This window comes from Gorilla gorilla, chromosome 9, assembly GCF_029281585.2.
Source record: "Gorilla gorilla gorilla isolate KB3781 chromosome 9, NHGRI_mGorGor1-v2.1_pri, whole genome shotgun sequence".
Taxonomy (NCBI): Eukaryota; Metazoa; Chordata; class Mammalia; order Primates; family Hominidae; genus Gorilla; species Gorilla gorilla.
In genome coordinates, this window is record NC_073233.2 from 126705386 (window position 1) to 126727993 (window position 22608).

Genomic DNA, 22608 nt, shown 5'->3' on the forward strand with positions numbered 1-22608 from the left:
GGTCAGGAGTTCGAGACTAGTCTGGCCAACATGGCAAAACCCCGCCTCTACTAAAAATACAAGAATTAGCCGAGCGTGGGTGGTACATAATTGTAATCTCAGCTACTCAGGAGGCTGAGGCATGAGAATCACTTGAAGCGGGGAGGCAGAGGTTGTAGTGAGCCGAGATCATGCCACTGCACTCCAGTCTGGGTGACAGAGTGAGTCTGTCTCAAAAAAAAAAAATAAATAAAAAATAATAATAATAAAACACAAACCAAATGTGAAAATAACCTCATGTCAAAACATTAACAACGCTGATACACTATAGATCCTCCTTGACTTACAATGGGATTATGTTCTGATAAATTCATCCTAAGTTGAAAATATTACCCAAACCTACTGAACATCATCGCTTAGCCTAGCCTCCTTTAAACATGCTCCACTTAGCTTACAGTTGGGCAAAATCACCTGACAACACCGTATACTGTAGAGTATCGGCTGTCTGCCCTCAATCATCATGTGGCTGACTGGGAGCTGCAGTTTGCTGCTGATGCCCAGCATCATGGGAGTATCATATAGCATATTACTAACCAGGAAAAATATCAATCTTAAAAATTCAAAGTACAGTTTCTAATGAAAGCTTATCACTTCCACTGAAAAACTGTAAAGTGAACCATCTTAAGTCAGGGACCATCTGTACATGTACAAAACATGGCTAGATCCCAGGACTACAGATTTTAATAAGTTTTTAAAAGGCATTTATAACATGGTGAGATAATACATGTAACAGAGATTAAAAACCAAACAGTACAAAGTAGTATGCACAAAATGAGAAGAGACAATATATATTATATGCTTTTAAAAATTAATCACAGAGCAGAAAGAGACTTAGAATAAATTTGGCATTGAGGTTATTCACTCCTGTACTAAAAAATTAAAACCTAATGTCTGCTATCTCTAAGAAAAAGACAAAATGCTGAATTCCAATGAATGCCTATAATCTACTCCCTCTGACGGGTAAAACACATTTTATAAAGCAAATTAATTTAAACTGATTGTTTATGTGTTTATTAGGTCATAAACACAAGCAGCTTTTCCTTCATTCACTGGCAGTTATAAGCAAAGCACAGAAAAGTACAGAACAGTATAATGCCAAATGAAGAGATATTACCTCATCCAATACTATCATCTGGACATGATCAACCTTTGCTACTCCTTTCTTAATAAGATCCAGGATTCTCCCAGGGGTAGCAATCACCACGTGCACTATGCAAGATTTAGAAAACATACATTCTCATTAATTTTAATTTGAGCAAAGAGGATAAAGGTTTATAATATTACAGTCCTGAGTTGCTTAATGATAATTCTGAGAAATGCATTGCTATGTGATGGTATAGCCTACTCCATTATATAGCTCCATTATAATCTTATGGGAACACCGACATACGTGCAGTCCGTCACTGACCAAAACATTGTTATGCAGCACATGACTATCTTTTATTAGAAACAACTAGGCCGGGTGCAGTAGCTCATCCCTGTAATCCCAGTACTTTGGGAGGCCGAGATGGGTGGATCACATGAGGTCAGGAGTTCGAGACCAGCCTGGCCAACACGGTGAAACCCTGTCTCTACTAAAAATACAAAAATTAGCTGGGTGTGGTGGTGGGAGCCTGTAATCCCAGCTACTCGGGAGGCTGAGGCAGGAGAATCACTTGAACCCAGGAGGCAGAGGTTGCAGTGAGCCGAGATCACACCACTGCACTCTAGCCAGGGCAACAGAGTAAGACTGTGTCTCAAATTAAAAAAAAAAAAAAAAAGAAAGAAAGAGAAGAAACACATTGTGTTATAGAGGTGGGAATAACACAAAAAGGCACAAAGATGTGTTTTAGGATAAAGACTTCCATTTCACCACAGGATGCTTAAAAAATATTTGTTTCACCTCTACATTGGGTGGGGTACAGCTTCCTAAATCACCTGCTGCTTTCAACAGCAGGCATTGTCTTAGGATAATTGTCTTATCCCAATTAATTCCCAATTAATAGCAGAAGGCACACCAGACTTCTGACATAAGAGCAATGCCTCTAATCTAGAGCAGTGAGCCGAGTATTGTTAACAGGATCAAACAAGATAATAATTTTTTAAAAACCTATGCAATACAAAGAATGTATCACATAATTATCATATATAATATTCTAACTAAAATCAAGATATAATTTTATATGAGTGATCTCATTCTTGCTGTTTTGTTACCTTTTTCCACTCGGCAATGTATCATGAAACCTCTTCATGAAAATGAACACAGGTCAACTTTACTCTTTAATGACTATGTAGAATCCTATTCAGATTGTACCTTAACGTATTTAGTTAGCCAATCTCCTTCTAAGTTGGTCCAATTTTTCGGCACGACAAACCACCCCATAGCAAACAACTTTGTACATACAGCCCTGCATTTACCCAACTTTTTTCTTCAGGAAAGATTCTTAAAAATATACATTTATGGCCGGGCACGGTGGCTCACGCCTGTAATCCCAGCACTTTGGGAGGCTGAGGCAGGTGGATCACGAGGTCAGGAGATCGAGACCATCCTGGCTAATACGGTGAAACCCCGTCTCTACTAAAAACACAAAAATTTAGCCTGGCGTGGTGGCGAGAGCCTGTAATCCCAGCTACTCAGGAGACTGAGACAGGAGAATGGCCTGAACCTGGGAGGTGGAGATTGCAGTGAGTCAAGATTGTGCCTCTGCACTCCAGCCTGGGCAACAGAGCAAGACTCCATCTCCAAAAAAAATATATATATATATACACACACACACACACACATTATATATACATTTATAATTTTAAAATATACTCCCAAATTGCCCATGATAGAGATGTAAGTTTACACCCCCACATTTACAATGTAGCCTATTTGTCCACAAACTCACATTATCGTCTACTAATACTTTTAGCTTTACCAATTAAACAGGTAAAATTACTATAAACTTGCTATTTTACAATTACTAATAAAGTAAAATATCGTTTTCAATTATGGTAAATTTGTCTTTTTCTCTTGAATGCAGTGGTCATTTCCTTTTCTTACTGCAGTATTTCTGTTCCTTAATTCTTAAAAACAATTTTTAATAATTTACTGAAATACTTGTGACTAAAATAACAGAGAGCTACACTACCTTTTAGTAATCATCTCTTACCTGTATCATCAAGCCTCATTATGTCATCTCGTAAATTGGTTCCTCCTGTGGTTGCCATCACTTTGGCCCCTCCCATGTGTTTGCTGACCTGGATGCAAATTTGACTGACCTGTAGAGCAAGTTCTCTAGTGGGAACAATCACCATTGCTGAAACAATATCAAGGAATATATGAGAAGATATGGGGTGAGGTGGGAGAACATGCTATACATCATATTTACAAAATTTAAGAAGCTATAGAAATACTGCCCCTTATGATGCAGTGGCTCACGCCTGTAACTGCACCTTATGATGCAGTGGCTCACGCCTGTAATCCCAGCACTCTGGGAGGCCAAGGTGGGCAGATCACCTGAGGTCAGGAGTTCGAGACCAGCCTGACCAACATGGTGAAACCCCATCTGTACTAAAAATACAAAAATTATCCAGGCGTGGTGGCACACACCTGTAGTCCCACCTACTCGGGAGGCTGAGGCAGGAGAATCACTTGAACCTGGAGGCGGAGGCTGCAGTGAGGCAAGATCGCGCCACTGCACTCCAGCCTGGGCGACAGAGTGAGACTCAGTCTCCAAAAAAAAAAAAAAAAAAAAAAAAAAAAAAAAAAAAAAAAAAAAAAAAAAAAAAAAGGCCAGGCACGGTGGCTCACACCTGCCTATAATCCCAGCACTTTGGGAGGCCAAGGTGGGTGGATCACCTGAGGCCGGGAGTTTGAGACCAGCCTGAGCCTATCTCTACTAAAAATACAAAATTAGCTGGGCTTGGTGGCACATGCCCGTAATCCCAGTTACTTGGGAGGCTGAGGCAGAAGAATCGCTTGAACCCGAGAGGCAGAGATTGTGGTGAGCTGAGATTGTGCCATTGCACTCCAGCCCAGGCAACAAGAGCAAAACTCCGTCTCAAATAAAAAAAAAGAAAAGAAACACTGCCCTTTATAATCTAGATACCGAGATGTATTAAAAAATTGGGCTGGGCAGCACAGTGAGTAACTCACGCCTAGAATCCCAGCACTTTTGGAGGCTGAGGGAGGAGGATCGTTTGAGCTCAGGAGTTTGAGACCAGCCTGGACAACATAGCAAGACCCCATCTCTACTAAAAAAAAAAAATCAAAAAAATTAGCTGGGAATGGTGGCATGTGCCTATAGTCTCAGCTTCTGGGGAGGCTGAGGCAGGAGGATCACATCAGCCTGGGAGATTAAGACTGCATTAAGCTATGATCATGACACCACACTCCAGAATGGGTGACAGAGCAAGACTCTGTCTCCCCCACCAAAAAAATTAAGAAATAAAAATAAAAAGTTGAATCATTACATTACACAGGACATTATGAAAACTCAAATGGACAAATCTCTTTACGAAAAGAGAACCTATTATAGTGTCCCAGATTTAGACTCTCCCTCAGCAATACTATTATATAAATATTAAACTCTTCTTCTTCTTTTTTTTGAGATGGAGTCTTGCTCTGTTGTTCAGGCTGAAGTGCAGTGGCTGCCATCTCGGCTCACTGCAACCTCTGCCTCCCAGGTTCAAGCAATTCTCCTGCCTCAGCCTACTGAATAACTGCCACCACACCCAGCTAATTTTTTGTATTTTTAGTAGAGACGGGGTTTCATCATGTTGGCCCAGCTGGTCTCAAACCCCTGACCTCAAGCAATCCTCCTGCCTTGGCCTCCCAAAGTGCTGGGATTACAGGTGTGAGTCACTGCACCTGGCCTTCTGCTGCTGCTGCTTCTTTGTTTTGAGACAGAGTCTCGCTCTGTTACCCAGGCTGGAGTGCAGTGACATGATCTTGGCTGACTGCAACCTCCACCTCCCAGGTTCAAGCAATTCTCCTGCCTCAGCCTCCTGAGTAGCTGGGACTACAGGCACATGCCACCACACCCAGCTAATTTTTGTATTTTTAGTAAAGACAGGGTTTTACCATGTTAGCGAGGCTGGCCTTGAACTCCTGACCTCAGGTGATCTGCCTTGCCTCGGCCTCCCGAAGTGCTGGGATTACAGGCGTGAGCCACCACACCCAGCCAATACCGTTCTTAATTACAAACTTTCAGCATGTTGAGTTCGCAACTATTAGCTCAAAGTTTATTAACAATATTTCTAAAAGCCCCAACTACATTTGAGTCAGATTCACTGTGTAAAATACCTAGGCAGGAAACTCCTGCTACCTAGGCTCTATTTACATCATATGAAAGTGGGAAGAAAGATAATTACAGATCACGAAAGCTAAAAATGTAAAGTTTCAGAGGTGAAATCTTAATTCCATTAACTTACATTGAATATAACTATGAAAATTTTTTATTCCCCACTGCCTAGGCTCTTAAAATCCCAGAATCCACGGCCTTTAAACAGAAGTTCATGTTTCTACAAGGAATTCTGTTAACACTCATCTGCCACAAGAAATAGTTCCATACTTTATAAGTAGCAATGTCAACTAATTTAACTTCTCATGACCTCAGCCGTCTTTTTTTTTTTTTTTTTTTTTTTTTGAGTTAAGAGTCTCACTCTGTCACCCAGGCTGGAGTGCAGTGGCACAATCTTGGCTCACTGCAACCTCCACCTCCTGGGTTCCAGTGACTCTTGTGCCTCAGACTTCTGAGTAGCTGGGATTACAGGTGTGCACCACCATGCCCAGCTAATTTTTGCATTTTTAGTAGAGACAGGGTTTCGCAATGTTGGCCAGGCTGGTCTTAAATATCTGGCCTCAGGTGATCCACCCACTTTGACCTCCCAAAGTGCTGGGATTACAGGCTGTGAGGCACCGTGCCCAGCCTCAGCTTTCCTACCTATAGGGCACTAATACTTATTTTTCCTGTCTCACTGGAATGCTGTCAAAAGTGTGTATCATATAAGAATACTCTTAAAACTAGAAATCTCTAAAAAGCTGGGAATCATTTTTAATAAAAAGACCATCATCAGGCTAAAAAAAGAAAAAACCTGAAAAGAAAAAATACAAATTTTAGATAATGTAAATTCTGACTAAAAAAAGGAGTATCTTCTACACATGGCTCCAAGGCTGAAACTCCCATTTTTAGTTTAAAAACAAACTTTTATTCAACTAACCTTGTATATTGTCCTTCTTCAGGTCTAGCCGTTCAAGTAAGGGAATGAGGTAGGCACCGCTCTTGCCTGTTCCATTTTTTGCTCTAGCTAAGATATCCCTACCAGATAAAGCAATGGGAATGCTCTCCTCCTAAAAGAGATAAGACAATACAAAATTACTTCTGAATGTAGTACACAAGCAAATTCCTCTCTGAAATACACTGAAGGATACCTCTTTTGGTATTGCTTTAAGTGTCCTAAGTATCCTACATTTGAATTCTACATGAATAGCAGAGATCCAAGTAAATCAGCACGACCAGTCAACATCAACATCATTATAAACCAGTACTTACCAGAACTGCTCACAGAATTTTAAATTGTAACCCAATGTCATAAAAACTGTGTTATGTGTGTATCTGAAGAAAACAACAAAGAAAATGGAGGAACTCAGGCTGACCCATAAATAGCACTTGAAAATACAGACAAAACAAAAGCAAAGCCTCCTTCAAATAATAATTGGAAAAATGGCCAGGCACAGCAGCTCATGCCTGTAGTCCCAGCACACTGGGAGGCAGAAGTGGGGGATCACTTGAGCCCAGGAGTTCAACACCAGCCCGGGCAACTGGGCAACATGGAAAAACCCCAACTCTACAAAAATTACAGAAAGTAGCTGGGTGTGGTGGTGGGTGTCCATAAACCTTGAGAGGCTGAGCCAGGAGGTCAAGGGTGAAGTGAGCCATGATTGCACCACTGTACTCCAGCATGAAAGAGACCTCGTCTCATCTCAAAAAAAAAAAAAAAAAGGCTAGATACAGTGGCTCACATCTGTAATCCCACCATTATGGGAGGCCAAAGCAAAAGGATCACTTGAGCCCAGGAGTTTGAGACCAGCTTAGGCAAAATGGTGAGACCCCATCTCTACAAAAATTTTTTAAAGGAAAAAACAAAAACAATTCCAAGGTAAGACTATATATATTTGGAGACTAGCACACCAATTTGACCACAGTGAAAAATTGTAGCTTGGACACCTCATCCCTGCAACAAAACACGAATAGGCAGGGAAAGTTTAACCTCAGGTCCTATTTGTCATTTATTTATATAATAAGTAAATCTCCAATGTCTGTCCCACAGCCTACTTACTTCTCTGTTCTGAAATGTGCTCTCTACTGAGGTTTCAATTCTATTGCAGTTACCTCAAATACGGTCACATCACTAAAGGTGACCTCTCATTTTAATATTTGGCTTACTTTGTTATCTATTTTGCAAATAATAACAGTAGTTCATACTAACTTAAATTTCCCAGACAACAGCAAAGGATTCCCAAAAGTTACTTAAAAATAAATAGACAAAGAGAGGTCAGGAGTTCAAGAACAGCCTGGGCAACATGGCAAGCACCCCCACTCTCTGCAAAAACAAAACAAACAACAACAACAAACTATAAAATACAATAGATCATTGAAAAAGCTCAACTAGTTGTTAAAATTGTTAAAAGGAAATTACGTGGAATTTTTTTTTTTTTGAGACGGAGTCTCGCTCTGTCGCCCAGGCTGGATGGAGTGCAGTGGCACAATCTTGGCTCACCGCAAGCTCTGGCTCCTGGGTTCACGTCATTCTCCTGCCTCAGCTTCCTGACTAGCTGGGACTACAGGTGCCCGCCACCACACCCAGCTAATTTTTTTTTTTTGTATTTTTAGTAGAGACAGGGTTTCACCATGTTAGCCAGGATGGTCTTGATCTCCTGACCTCGTGATCCACCCGATTTGGCCTCCCAAAGTGCTGGGATTACAGGCGTGAGCCAGTGCGCCTGGCCATGATGTGGAATTTTAATTTTTTTTCTTTTTTTTTTTTTGAGACAGAGTTTCGCTCTTGTCACTCAGGCTGGAGTACAATGGTGCGATCTTGGCTCACTGCAACTTTCGCCTCCTGGTTCAGGCGATTCTCCTGCCTCAGCCTCCCGAGCAGCTTAGATTAACGGCGTGTACCACCACGCCCAGCTAATTCTTGTATTTTTAGTAGAGACGGGGTGTTTCACCATGTTGGCCAGGCTGGTCTTGAACTCATGACCTCAGATGATCCACCGACCTCAGCCTCCCAAAGTGTTGGGATTACAGGCATGAGCCACTGTGTCTGGCCTGAATTTTTAATTTCTAAAACTAAGATACTAGGAACCAAATTCACAGTCACTGACATTTGTCCCTTCTATGCCTGGGCTAACGACAAAAACAAACAAATAAAAAACAGCTTTAGCCCTTTAAAGCTGCTATTGGTAGAAATGACTAAATAAGCAGGATGACTTCCATCTCCCAAGACAACACTCTTTCTACCTAGAGCTCCAATCACAGGATATAAATGGGTTCCATATGGTCAGAACAACACAGCTGCCAGAACAACTGTGAAAATATTGTTGTTGGCTGGGAACGATGGCTCATGTCTGTAATCCCAGCACTTTGGGAGGCTGAGGTAGGCAGATCACCTGAGGTCAGGAGTTCGAGACCAGCCTGGCCAACATGGTGAAACCCCGTCTCTGTTAAAAATACAAAAATTGTCATGGTGCGCACCTGTAGTCCCAGCTACTTGGGAGCCTGAGGTAGGAGAACTGCTTGAGCCCAGGAGGAGGAGGTTGCAGTGAGCCAAGATTGCGCCACTGCACTCCAGCCTGGCCAATGGAGCAAGACTCAGTCTCACAAAAAAAAAAAAAAAATAGAGAGAAAAGAAAATACTGTTGTCTTGTTCTTACAGCCAGCATTAAAGACTCTGCTTATTAAGGTAAAGCAAACAAAGAAGAAAACCTTGGCTTTAACCCTTTGGTCTTAAATTTCTTCCCTCATCACAGATAAGTGAACCATTATTTCCAGTTGTTCCAGAGGCTCCCATTACCCTGTCACCTCAGGTTTTCTCTTTTGTGGTTCTGTGGTGCCAGTAGTCTGTAGTTTTTAACAGGCTGCCTGCAAACTACTCAGTTTTACAGTATTGAAAAAGGTAAGACAGGTGGTCTCTGATGGTCTCATAATGACTTGCTGGGTCACGTTCTTTAAAGTGTAAACCTTTTTTTCAATCAAGTGAGGCAGAACAGAATTAGACTAGAGGTATCCTAATTCCCCTTTTCAGTTCATCTTTTGACTGACTTGATTAAGGCCATTGACTTCTATTCCTTTGCCCTCTTTGACAGGGATTATACCCTACAAAAACTGTTCAAGGATAAAGCTTTAACAAAGTACATGTGATAGACTGTAAGTTAAGACACCCTGATATTTTGCCCTATAAGATGGCCATTATGATTAACAGTCAGTGAATTCAGCACATCCACACTGCCTCTTATCAGTGTTTCTCAGGAAGATTAGGAAATAATGAAAAGCAAGAGAATTCAAGTCAAGTTCAGAAAGCTGTGAAATACAAGAGGAAATTATGAGGAACTGCCAGGGAGAAGGCAAAGGAGGAAGGAAACAAAAACTTTTTTAAAAACTTACTATGTGCTCAGCACATCTTTCAAGTTAGGTACTTTGTTTTACAACTGACAAAATAGATCCTAAACGGGATTAGTTTGCCCAAGGTCACAAAGCAAGAAATGCTTTTGCCAGTATTTGAACTTAGATCTGCACATAACATGTAGGCAAGAAGGTGGAGAAAATGGAACTCTCATACACTGCTAGTGGGAATGTACAGCCACGCTGGAAACCAGCCTTGCAGTTCCTCAAAAGGTTAAAAAGAGTTACCATATGAACTAGCAATTCTACGTATACAGCGAAGAGAAATAAAAACATCTCCACACAAAAACCTGCACCTGAATTTTCATAGCAGCATTATCCTTAATAGCCAGTTCCTTCTATTTTTTTTTAATAATAGTACAAACTTTATTCATAAATAAAACTTCATAAGGTTAAAGCAGGGTCAGTTCCTATTTTAAAAAGGGAACAGGGGAAGGCAGCCTGTTATTTTATTTAAAATCACAAGTTAGGTTTTTAAGACGGATAACAGTTGAGATCATTAAATCCCCTTCCTACTTCTCAGATTTTCACAAAATAGCACATTAAATCCTCAGTCCTTGGAAAACAACCCCAAATGTCTACCAACTGATGACTGGATAAATCAGAAGTAATAGAGCCATACCATAAAATATTATTCAGCAAAAAGGAATGGAATATTGATACATGCTACAACACAGATGAACTCGGAAAACATTATGCTAAGTCAAAGAAGCCAGTCACAAAAAAAACACATACTATAGGATTCTATTTATATGACATGTCCAGACTAGGCAAAGCTAGAATGACAGAAAGTATACCAGTGGTTGCCTAGGGGTGTGGGAAAATGAGGTGTGACTGCTAAAAGGGTTTCTTTTGTGGGACTGATCAAAATGTTCTAAAATTTATTGTGGTAATGGTTGCAGAACTCTAAATGCACTAAAAAGCATTAAATTGTATACTTTTGATGGGTGATGTCATTTATGTATCAATAAAGCTATTACCCCCAAAAAACAAAACCCCAAAAAACCAACCCCACAAGCTTAGGGCTGACATCTGCCACCTTAGGTCTCCAGATTCACATTCACTGTAACGTTTAGATAATGACTGAAGAGTATTTGTTGTGTTTTGGTTACTCTAGTATCCCTTTACTAAGTAACACCCCAATTTCCTTCTAAGGAATTACATATGCCCTGGTCTCCCTTGTCCCAACAGACCAAGCCTCACCAATTTTCTAAGCCAAGTGGTAGACACATAGCCCACACTAGGCCAGCGGAATGTTGCCTCCTAAGAATCTAAATTGTTATAGTGCATCCATTACAGCTTCCTAAGTCCTTCAGAGCTATCTCAATTCTTAGTCATTTCCAAGTATGTTTCTCTAGCCTTCTCAATCTTGTGAATTCCCGTTATTTTTCCAATAAATTTCCTTTTGCTTAAGTTAGATCAAGTTGGTTTCTGATGCCTATAATTAAAGAATGGTATATTTTCCAATCTCCTAGTATTGAGAGGCATTTTACAAAAGTGTGGTACCAACAAAAGCTCAACATCACCCAACTAGCTGCATTTACACTGACTGCTTCCTCTTATTTTCCAAACCTTAATTTCCAAGAGGAAAAAAAAACCTATGGTTAAAGGCCGGGCGCGGTGGCTCACGCCTGTAATTCCAGCACTCTGGGAGGCCGAGGTGGGCGGATCATGAGGTCAGGAGATGGAGACCATCCTGGCTAACATGGTGAAACCCCGTCTCTACTAAAAAAATACAAAAAAATTAGCCGGGCATGGTGGCAGGCACCTGTAGTCCCAGCCACGTGGGAGGCTGAGGTAGGAGAATGGCGTGAACCCAGGAGGCGGAACTTGCAGTGAGCCAAGATTGCACCACTGCACTCCAGCCTGGGCGACAGAGCGAGACTCTGTCTCAAAACAAAACAAAACAAAACAAAAAAAAACAACCTATGGTTACTGCAGACGAGGTAGCAATGATTGTTACAAATGTCCCCTGCTTACCGGGAAAAAAAAAAAGGGAGATGGTAATTTCTAATTATATCTCTAATTTAGGCTGGGGATGGTGGCTCACACCTGTAATCTCAACACTCTGCAAGGCTGAGGCAGGAGAACTGCTTGAGGCCAGGAGTTCAAGACCAGCCAGTGTGACAAACTGAGACTCTGTCTCCCCGACCCCACCCAAAAACAAAACAAAACAAAACAAAACACACACCAAAAAAAACCCCACAAAAAACAAACAAAAAAAACCTTTGAGTTTTTAGGAAATAATTTTTTCAATCATGATAAACCCATTGTTAGCAGGAGGAATGACTTATTTACAGGATTCAGAATGCTATACTTCCTAACTATAAATAGTAAACTATTAATCCTTATTAGACCTTAGTTGACCTGGCACAAAATTTTGTTGCCAACAGTACGGAGCTTCCATGTTTCCCTCAATAATCAACTACTTCTCATTTCTTCACCTTCTTAGATTTTCGAAAAAGTCTTCAAGAGGTGTTCCCAGGGTTTAGAAGCAACGAGAGAGGCCATCTTTCTCAATCATAACCCCAAAGTTAATATAAAGTTTCAAATAATGCTAAGCAGACAAAAACAGTATATTCTTAAGCCTTCCAAAGAAGTCTATGTTCCTATAAAGCTACACCTTTAGAATGGCAGTTATTCTACTGGCCACAGCATCCAGACCTAGAACTGGTCACAGATGGCTCTAGAAATACGTTGTGGGAGCAATCTGTAGTATATCTGGTTCCAGCCTGTCAATGTAAAAGCTCTTTTGAGAGCATATAATTTTAAGTGCCTAATTCTCTAACAGTCTTTTTTTTTTTTTTTTTTTTTGTGAGACAGGGTCTTGCTCTGTTGCCCAGGATGGAGTGCAGTGGCACAATCCTGGCTCACTTACAGCCTCAACCTCCTGAACATCTAAGACTACATGTCCCCCATGCCCAGCTAATTTTTGTACAGTCAGGGTTTTGTCATGTTGTTTAGGCTGGTTTTGAACCCCTGGACTCAAGCAATCCACCCACCTTGGCTTCCCAAAGTGCTGGGATTATAGGCATGGGCCACTGCACCCAGCCAATTCTCCAAATCTCACAGCCAAACTGCAACTAAATTCCATCTCAAACAAATATTCAAATGCAGAAGACTCACCCATCTAATCAAGGCAGTTTTAATATTTAGGGGAAAAAAAATGTCTGGATAAAACTGTAAAACCAAGCATGATAGAAGAGCTACTTTTAGGAATGGGGGAGGGATGACAAAAATAAAAAGAGAAGGTAGATAAGAATGGAAAGAATACTAGAAGACAGTCTGCCATGAGGTCATATTTTACCAGAGGGGTGATGGGTGCACCCAAATCTCAGAAATAGCAACTAAATAATTTACTTGGCCAGGAGTGGTGGCTCACGCCTATAATTCCAGTACTTCGGGAGGCCAAGGAGAGTGGATCGCCTGAGGTCAGGAGTTCAAGACCAACCTGGACAACATGGTGAAACCCCGTCTCCACTAGAAACACAAAAATCAGCCGGGTATGCTGGCGCCCGCCTGTAATCCCAAGTCACTTGGGAGGCCGAGGCACGAGAATCGCTTGAACCCGGGAGGCAGAGGTTGCAGTGAGCCAAGAGCACACCATTGCACTCTAGCCTGAGCGACAGAGCGAAACCCTGTCTCAAAAACAAAAGAATTTACTCATGTAACCAAACACCACCTGTTCCCCAAAAAACCTATGAAAATAAAAATTAAAAAAATTTTTTTTACTAGGGGATCTGTAAATTTTGTTTCGGTTCTAAAATCCTAATATTTGTGACTTGTTACTCTGATTGATTCTAAGAAACACATAATCTTGTGCTTTCCATGGATCCCCAGGACAAAACAATAGGAAAGAAAAAGGCAATAAAAAAAAAAGAAAAAGGCCATACAAGTGGTGACCTTGAGTATCTAAAACAATATACTCATACAATACCTTGCTACTTCAAAATACTTCGGTTATACACTACATTTGATCTTAACAATAAAAATCCTGTGAGGGAGAGTACTTATTTCTACTTTACAGAAAAAGCTGGATGTCAGATTGGTTAAGTGGCTGAAGAGTTAATTGCCTATATGCTATAACAACACTGAGAGTACAAGTAACAAAGTTAATTTTAAATTTTAATACAAGGTAAGAAATAGGAGTCAGCAAATATCCACTAAGAATGAGGACTGGGCTAAGTGCGGTGGTTCACATCTGTAATTCTAGCACATTGGGAAGCCAAGGCAGGAGGATTGCTTGAGCCCAGGAGGTCAAGACCAGCCTGGTCAACATGGCAAAACCTTGACTCTACCAAAACAAAAACAAAAACAAAAACAAAAACCAGCCAGGTGTGCTGGTACTACACTATCATCCTTACTCAGGAGGCTGGGGCAGGAGTATCATGTGAGCCCAGGAGTTTGAGGCTGCAGTGAGCTAGGATTGTGACACTGCACTCCAGCCCAGGCAACTTAGCAAGACTCAGTCTCTTTAAAACAAATTTAAAACAATTACGTCTCCTAAATTAACTAATTTCCTTTTTTGAAACTATTATATAAAATAACCCATAACATTTTTGAGCATTTATCATGTACTAGGCATTGTACTAAGCATTTGAATTATCTCACTTAATCTTTACAACAACCGTATGGTATTATACTATTACCTCAATTATATAGGTCAGGAGTCCAAGACTTATAGATCCCAAATAACCAATTTATGAAGGAGTAGAGCTGGGATTCAATCTGGGCAGTTCCCTACACCATGTTTACCTGCAGACATGAGTTACCTAAGTTTCATCAAAGCACGCTAAATAAGCACAGGCACTATGCTAAGTACTAGAGATAAAAGTTGAATGATGCAGTTCCTACTGTAAAGGAACTCTCATAAGACCTCAGTGGGCCAGGCGCGGTGGCTCTCGTCTGTAATCCCAACACTTTGGGAGACTGAAGCAGGCAGATCACAAAGTCAGGAGATCGAGACCATCCTGGCTAACATGGTGAAACCCCATCTCTACTAAAACACAAAAAATTAGCCGGGTGCTGTGGCGCACGCCTGTAGTCCCCGCTACTCGGGAGGCTGAGGCAGGGGAATCGCGTGAACCCAGGAGTCGGAGATTGCAGGGAGTGGACATCGCGCCACTGCACTCCAGCCTGGCAACAGAGTAAGGCTCTGTCTCAAAAAAAAAAAGAAAGAAAGAAAAAAAAAGACTTCAGTGTAGATAAAATGGATTAACATGAACTACATCATAGTAGATTCCTAGGTATTTCTAATACCTACACCCAAATTACCCCTCTGATGATGCATATCCTTGTTTTGATACTTTATCCAGCCAAAAGCACACTCTCAACTCTGGGAAATCGTTATCCAGCGTTCTCTGCTTGGAACACAGCTCAATTCTTCCAGGTTGTCCCATCTTCCTCTAATGACTACATACATAGGCAATTCCAACTAGAAAGGTACTCATCATATTACAGTGAATTATTTGTACAATTAGCTGTCCTTTCCAGACTGTAACACAGCAACCATATATCTGTCTTATTCATCATAGAATTCCCAAGGTCAAACACTTTCTAGGTCACTCCACACATGTTGGCTCAATGAAAAAGTACTCAGTGATGTCACAGGGTTTGTCCTTAGCACAGCCTGAATTCAATCATTTCATCAATTTAAGTATGTCTGTTGTCATCATTTATCAAACTAGCCTATGTATAATGCATGTTTATATGTACATGTATGTTTATGTGTATGTGTGTGTGGATATGTATATACATGCATTTATTTCCTTGCTCTTTCCACTGAAAGGACCAAGTAGCAAACAGGGTACCTAATGCCTGGGTCTTGGTCCCTAATACTACTCCACACTAAAAAGAATCAAGGATCCTTGGATGCCAATGCTGGGCCAGGATAGGTATAAGATAAGCCTGCATCATGATATGTCAAAAAGCAAGAAAGGGGCCGGGTACGATGGCTCACATCTATAATCCCAGCACTTTGGGAAGCCAAAGTGGGCGATCATTTGAGGTCAGGAGTTCGAGACCAGCCTGGTCTACAGGGTGAAACCCTGTCTTACTAAAAATGCAAAAATTTGTTAGGTGTGGTAGCACACATCTGTAATTCCAGCTACTGGGGAGGCTGAGACACAAGAACTGCTTGAACCCAGGATGGGAAGGCTGCGGTGAGCCAAGATCATGCCACTGCACTCCAGCCTCTCTGACAGAGCTAGACTCCATCTCAAAAAAGAGAAGAAAAAAAAAAAAAAACCAAGAAAGTACTCAAGAAAAATGAAGGGGACACATCATAAAAACATAGGAACCAGGCTGAAAGAGCTTACATTGGCCAGATCTAGGATATTTTTGGAATAATAATAAAAAAAAAATTTGAAAAAAATGGTGAGTATAAGTCCATACTGATAACAGATATATATGGATGAGGGGAAGGGAAGTTTCTTCTTTATAGGGGCAAATACAGAGGGAGTGCTAGAATTGGAAAGTCATCATAACCCATCAGAGCAGAGATGAGATCAAGCAAGAATCACCAATGGGTGCTAAAACTAGGGGGGAAATTTTGTTGTTTTTTTAAACAAGTATCATGCCATGAATTGCAAATCACAAGATACGAAGTTAAATCCCACCTCTACCACTCATGAGCTACAAATATCTTTGGCTAAGTCAAGTTTCTCAAGCTCAGCACTACTGACATTTTGGGCCACAAAATTCGTTGTAAGGGGCTGTCCTTTAGCATCCCCCCATTGATGATAATAAAAAATGTTTCTACAAATTGCTAAATGTCCTCTGGGGGACAAAAATTCTCCCTGGTTGAAAACAATACGCTAAGAGAACTAACTGCTCTGAACTTTTGTTTTCTCATCCACAAAATGGGGATAATACCTAGCCTGAACATCTATCTTACTGGGTTGGAGGAGGAGGGTGGCCATAGTATTATTGTATTTGTATGGTCTTAAAATGCACCCCAGATTGCTTATTCGTCTCAAGGGAGAGGGGAAAGAGCAGTAATTATAAAATGGAAAAACCACACAACACCTTGACGGGGTAATCAAAATTAACATCACCAAAGAGGAATAAATGGACACTAGGCACACCTTCAAACATGATACCTTGAGAAGGCCATAATGTGATTTCTGCATTATTCGGGCTGAGAAAGCCTACCTTGAATCTAATTACTTGGGAATATCACAAAATCCCAAAACGGGAAATGTATTATTAATAAAAAAAAGGGGCCAGGCATGGTGGCTAATGTCTGTAATCCTAGCACTATGGCGAACCCAGGAGTTTTAATCAGCCTGGATAACATAGCAAAACCCCATCCCTACAAAAAAATACAAAAATTAGCCGGGTGTTGTGGCACATGCCTGTAGTCCCAGCTACTAGGAGGCTGACGCAGGAGGATCACTTGAGCCCATGAGGTCAAGGCTGCAGTGAGCCAAGATCAGGCCACTGAACTCCAGCCTGGGTGACAGGGCAAGACCCTGTCGCAAAAAAAAAAAAAAAAAAAAAAAAAAAAAGAGGGATGGGGGAAGGGGTTGTAGGCTGTATTTTTAACATGTTGATGTCATAAAAAGAAGAACAAACACTAGGGAAACGCTAATGACTAAAAAAGACACAACTACAAATAATACCTGACCCTAGACTAGATCCTGTATAGAAAAAAAAAACTGCTATAAAGGACATGTTTGGGTCCATTAATAATTAGAATGACAGATGAGATAGAAGTATTTTATCAATGTTAACTGAAGGTAACTGTACTGTGGTTACGTAAGAGAATATCCTAAAGAAATACACACCGAAATATTTAGAGTTGTAAAAGCCATGATTTTCTAATTTACCCTTAAAAATTTCAGAAAAAGTGTGTATACGTGAGAAAGAAATGTTAGTTCACTATATCACTTCTGCAGAGCAAAAAGAAAACTGTTTAATGGTTGACACATAACCTTACATATGTGATAAAAAAGGTTAACATACCTGAATAGGAGATGGCTTTTCCCAGCCCATTTCAAAAATTCCCATCAGTAACTCCCGTTTCAAACAGTAATCTTCAAACTCATTTCCTTTTGTGGAGGTCACATCCTAGTCAAACAAACAAAAGGAACAATAAAAGAATAAATAACACTGTTGGTAAATTTGGTGTCCTTTGGTAAATTTATCTGTGTTTAAGAAAATTTATCTGGGCCAGGCATGGTGGCTCACGCCTGTAATCCCAGCACTTTGGGAGGCCAAGGCGGGCAGATCACCTGAGGTCAGAAGTTCAAGACCAGCCTAGCCAACATGGTGAAACTCCAACTCCACGAAAAATACAAAAAATTAGCCAGGGTGGTGGTGCACGCCTGTAGTCGCAGCTACTTGGGAGGCTGAGGCAGGAGAATCGCTTGAACCCAGGAGACGGAGGTTGCAGTGAGGTGAGATCGCACTCACTGCCCAGCCTGGGGGGACAGAGCCAGACTCTATCTCAAAAAAAAAAAAAAAAAGGAAAGAAAACTTCTCTGACTTTAGTACTTTACCTGCCCAATCTTAAATATAAATATATGCAGATTACTTGTTTTAATCTGTATTTCAACTTTTCCTGAAGAAAAACCACTGTCCCTGCTTTGACACACAAGCTTTTTAAAAAACTATGTTTTGGGGAAAGAGAACTTGGTCATAGCCTTCTTTTTTTTTTGAGAGATGGAGTCTCGCTCTGTCACCCAGGCTGCAGTGCAGTGGCGTGATCTCGGCTCACTGCAACCTCCGCCTCCCAAGTTCAAGTGATTCTCCTGTCTCAGCCTCCTGAGCAGCTGGATTACAGGCGCCCGCCACCACACCCAACTAATTTTTGTATTTTTAGTAGAGACAGGGTTTAAACATGTTGGCCAGGCTGGTCTTGAACTCCTGACCTCAGGTGATCCGCCTGCCTCGGCCTCCCAAAGTGCTGGGAATACAGGCAAGAGCCACTGTGCCTGGCCCTTGGTCACAGTCTCCTAAGGACTGGTGGAATAGTGTTATTTTTTTACACAAATATCATGCCATGAACTGCAAATCACAAGATATGAAGTTAAATCCCACCTCTACCACTCATGAGCTACAAATATCTTTGGCTAAGTCAAATTTCTCAAGCTCAGCACTACTGACACTTTGGGCCACAAAATTCTTTGTTGTAAAGGGCTGTCCTTTAGCTTCCCCCCTATTGATGATAAGCAAAAATGTTTCTACAAATTGCTAAATGCCCCCGGGGGACAAAAATTCTCCCGGTTGAAAACAATAGGCTAAGAGAACTAACTGCTGAGCTTTTGTTTTCTCATCCACAAAATGGGAATATATAGCCTGAATATCTATCTTACTGGGTTGGAGGAGGAGGGTGGCAGTGGTGTTATGCTCCTGAAACCAATTCCCTCCAGATACCGAGGGACAGCTATACCTCACTTCTAGTTCCCCACCATTATTCTACTTGTATTTTACAACCAACTTACCGAAGTTTTGATTCTTAGATCCTTTGGAGGGAGTTTTAAAGTCTTTTTCCAGTCATCACCAGGTCTAGAGAGAATACAGTAAACTTGAAGTATCAAAATTCATAGCATCCTAACAAAGATGATTCATCTCAATTATAATTGTTAAAAAGCACAGTAAGTTTAATATATTCCATTTAATATATCTAACAAGATAATTAAACAACTTTAGAAAAAGTGTTCTTATAGAGAATCTCAGGAGGATAAAAAAATCAAGAACAGAAGGGATTAAGGCATCCATCCTCTTAAGCAATATTGTATACAGTGTAACTGTTGTCAAAAGGTGTTTTGTTTGACCTACACAGCATGTGTTTTAATTTACATGAGTTTAAATTAGTTCTCAACATTTAAAAACTGTAAGATTTTATATATCTTATATAACTCCTGGGCTCAAGCAATCCGCCTGCCTCGGCCTCCCAAAGTGATAGGATTATAGGTGTGAGCCACCATGGCCGGCTATTCTCATTTTTAAAATAGGTTAACAGGCCAGGCGTGGTGGCTCACATCAGTAATCCCAGCACTTTGGGAGGCCGAGGTGGGCGGATCGCTTGAGGTCAGGAGTTCGAGACCAGCCTGGCCAATATGGTGAAACCCCCTCTACTGAAAATACAAAAATTAGCCAGGCATGGTGGGACACAACTGTAGTCCCAGCTACTCAGGAGACTGAGGCAGGGGAATCACTTGAACCTGGGAGGCGGACACTGCAGTGAGTCAAGCTCATGACACTGCACTCCAGCCTGAGTGACAGAGGGAGACTCTGTCTCAAAAATAAATAAGGTGGGCGCAGAGACTCTGTCTCAAAAATAAATAAGGTGGGCGCACACCTGTAATCCCAACACTTTGGGAGGCCGAGGCAAGCGGATCACCTGAGGTCAGGAGTTCGAGAGTAGCCTGGCCGATATGGTGAAACCCAGTCTCTACCAAAAATACAAAAATTAGCCAGGCATGGTGGCATGTGCCTGTAATCCCAGCTACTCAAGAGGCTGAGGCAGGAGAATTGCTTGAACCCGGGAGCCAAGATCCTGCGACAGAGCAAGACTCCGTCCCAAATAAATAAATAAAACAAAATAGGTTAACAGTTACATCAAACAATTGATATAATGCACTCAGCACAGTGCCTGGCAAAATAATAGCACAGTATTAGCCAATGAGCATCTCTTAATCTTTCTTTTTTATTGGAAATGCTAGAAACCATGAAAGAGAATAAAAACAAGGAGAATATAAATAAACTCTCTTTTTGGCCAGGTAAAAACCTCAAGTAATAAATACTCAAAGCATCTTAAAAAAAAAAAAAAAGATCAGGGAACATCTGCAGACAAAGTATTTAACTGTGACATCTTTGAAAAAGTTTTCACTGCAGCTGTTCTTACATAACCAGAGTCCCCAAAACATTTCAAATGCTCCATTCACAGAAAAAAAGACCACTTATTTTACTTAAAACTAGGTCCTACATAATGACATAATGCATACTCTAACATTGGTAACTTTTTGCTACCAATTCCAAGACTACTACTGTACTAAAGCCTTTTTTTTTTTTTTTTTTTCTGAGATGGAGTCTTGCTGTGTCACCCAGGCTAGAGTGCAGTGGCATGATCTCGGCTTACTGCAACCTCCACCTCCCGGGGTTCAAGCAATTCTCCTGCCTCAGCCTCCAGAGCAGCTGGCATTACAGGAGCCTGCCACTACACCCGGCTAGTTTTTGTATTTTTAGTAGAGACGGGGATTCAGCTGGTCTCGAACTCCTGACCTCGTGATCCTCCTGCCTTGGCCTCCCAAAGTGCTGGGATTACAGGCGTGAGCCACCGCACCCAGCCTACTAAAGCCTTTCATCTAAGCCTGTATCATCAAAGTTTCTGATTTAAAAATGTCAGTTTGACATACCGTCGAATTCAACAAAATAGTGAATAATAATGCGTAAGATACAATGCAAAACCTGACCACAAGAAATTTATAATCTTATGAGATGAAAAAACTATTTAAAATGAGAAAGTAAGTGACGGAGGTTAAGTATTAGAAGTGTTCTGAGACACTTGATGGGATCTAGAGGACTTCATGGAAGAGAGGGCAGAGAAAATGAGATTTGAAGAACCGCAGAACTGAAAAGAAACCATTAATCATAGGAAAACCAGAAAAGAAAAATCAAAATCCACTGTTGTCCCCAAATCAGAATTTATTTTTTATTTCTTTGAGATGGGGTCTTACCCTGTCACCCAGGCTTGAGTGCAGTGGTGCGATCATAGCTCACTGCAGCCTTTATTATTTGTAGAGACAGGGTCTTGCTATGTTGCCCAGGTTAGTCTCAAACTCCTGGCCTCAAGTGATCTTCCCACCTCAGCCTCCCAAAGTGATGGGATGAACGGCGTGAGCCATCATATCCAGCCCCAGAATTTTTTAAATAGAAAATATTCTCATAGGCCAGGTGCAGTGGCTCACGCCTGTAATCCCAGCACTCTGGGAGGCCAAGGCGGGCAGATCACCTGAGGTCAGGAATTCAAGCCTAGCCTGGCCAACATGATGAAATCTCATCTCTACTAAAAATACAAAAATTAGCCAGACGTGATGGTGGACACCTGTAATCCCAGCTACTTGGGAGGCAGAGGCAGGAGAATGGCTTGAACTGAACCCAGGAGGTGGAGGTTGCAGTGAGTCGAGATCACACCATTGCACTCTAGCCTGGGCAACAGAGTGAGTGAGAGTCCATCTCAAAAAAAAAAAAAAAAAAGAAAAAAGAAAAATAGGCTGGGCGCAGTGGCTCACATGTGTAATCCCAGCATTGTGAGAGGTCGAGGTGGGCAGATCACTTGAGCTCAGGAGTTCCAGACCAGCCTGGGCAACATGACAAAATCCCGTCGCTACTGGTGCATGCCAGTAGTCCCCACTATTTGTAGGGCTGAGGCAGGAGGATCACTTGAGCCTGGGAAGTTGAGGCTGCAGTGAGCCATGATCGTGCCACCATACTCCAGCCTAGGCGACAAAGTGAGACCCTGTCTCAAAAAAAAAAAAAAAAAGTTATAAAAAAAATTAAAAATAGTCTAAATTTTGCTAACCTACTTACATTCTGCCAAGACAAACTACAACTGAAGTAGTATTCATTTCTATACCAATTAAAGCATTCACCTTAAAAATAACGGAATATACACTAATACCAATTCTCCCAATGACCTAACCAATTCTGCTGAAAATTAGTTCTTAGAGGTCCTAGTGAACCACATACGGTAACTCTATGACAGTCTGGTAGCTTGTATAAGCTATTTTTCTGTAGGAAGTGAAAAGATCTAGGTTGTAATAAAACATATACCTCAGTTCAGTAACCCAGTGTCAACATCTTATAAAGATTCCCAGGGTTAAATTATTTTATATGGCAAGTTTTTTTTTTTTTTTGAGATGGAGTATTTCTCTGTTGCCCAGGCTGGAGTGCAGTGACACGATCTTGGCTC

The 22608-nt window shown here is 41.2% G+C and overlaps 1 protein-coding gene across 5 annotated transcripts in view; it reads right to left on the bottom strand.

Annotated features, from left to right (window-relative positions):
- DDX6 (DEAD-box helicase 6) overlaps positions 1 to 22608 on the bottom strand; it is a 44068-nt gene that overhangs the window by 14276 nt on the left and 7184 nt on the right. For all 5 annotated transcript variants that reach the window (XM_031016040.3, XM_031016036.3, XM_031016037.3 and 2 more), the window contains exons 3-7: positions 19136 to 19199; positions 17655 to 17759; positions 6226 to 6355; positions 3174 to 3320; positions 1154 to 1248 (exon numbers count right to left, since the gene is read on the bottom strand). In XM_031016040.3, the coding sequence (XP_030871900.1) occupies positions 1154 to 1248; positions 3174 to 3320; positions 6226 to 6355; positions 17655 to 17759; positions 19136 to 19199 (541 nt within the window). The remainder of the gene's footprint in view (positions 1 to 1153; positions 1249 to 3173; positions 3321 to 6225; positions 6356 to 17654; positions 17760 to 19135; positions 19200 to 22608) is intronic.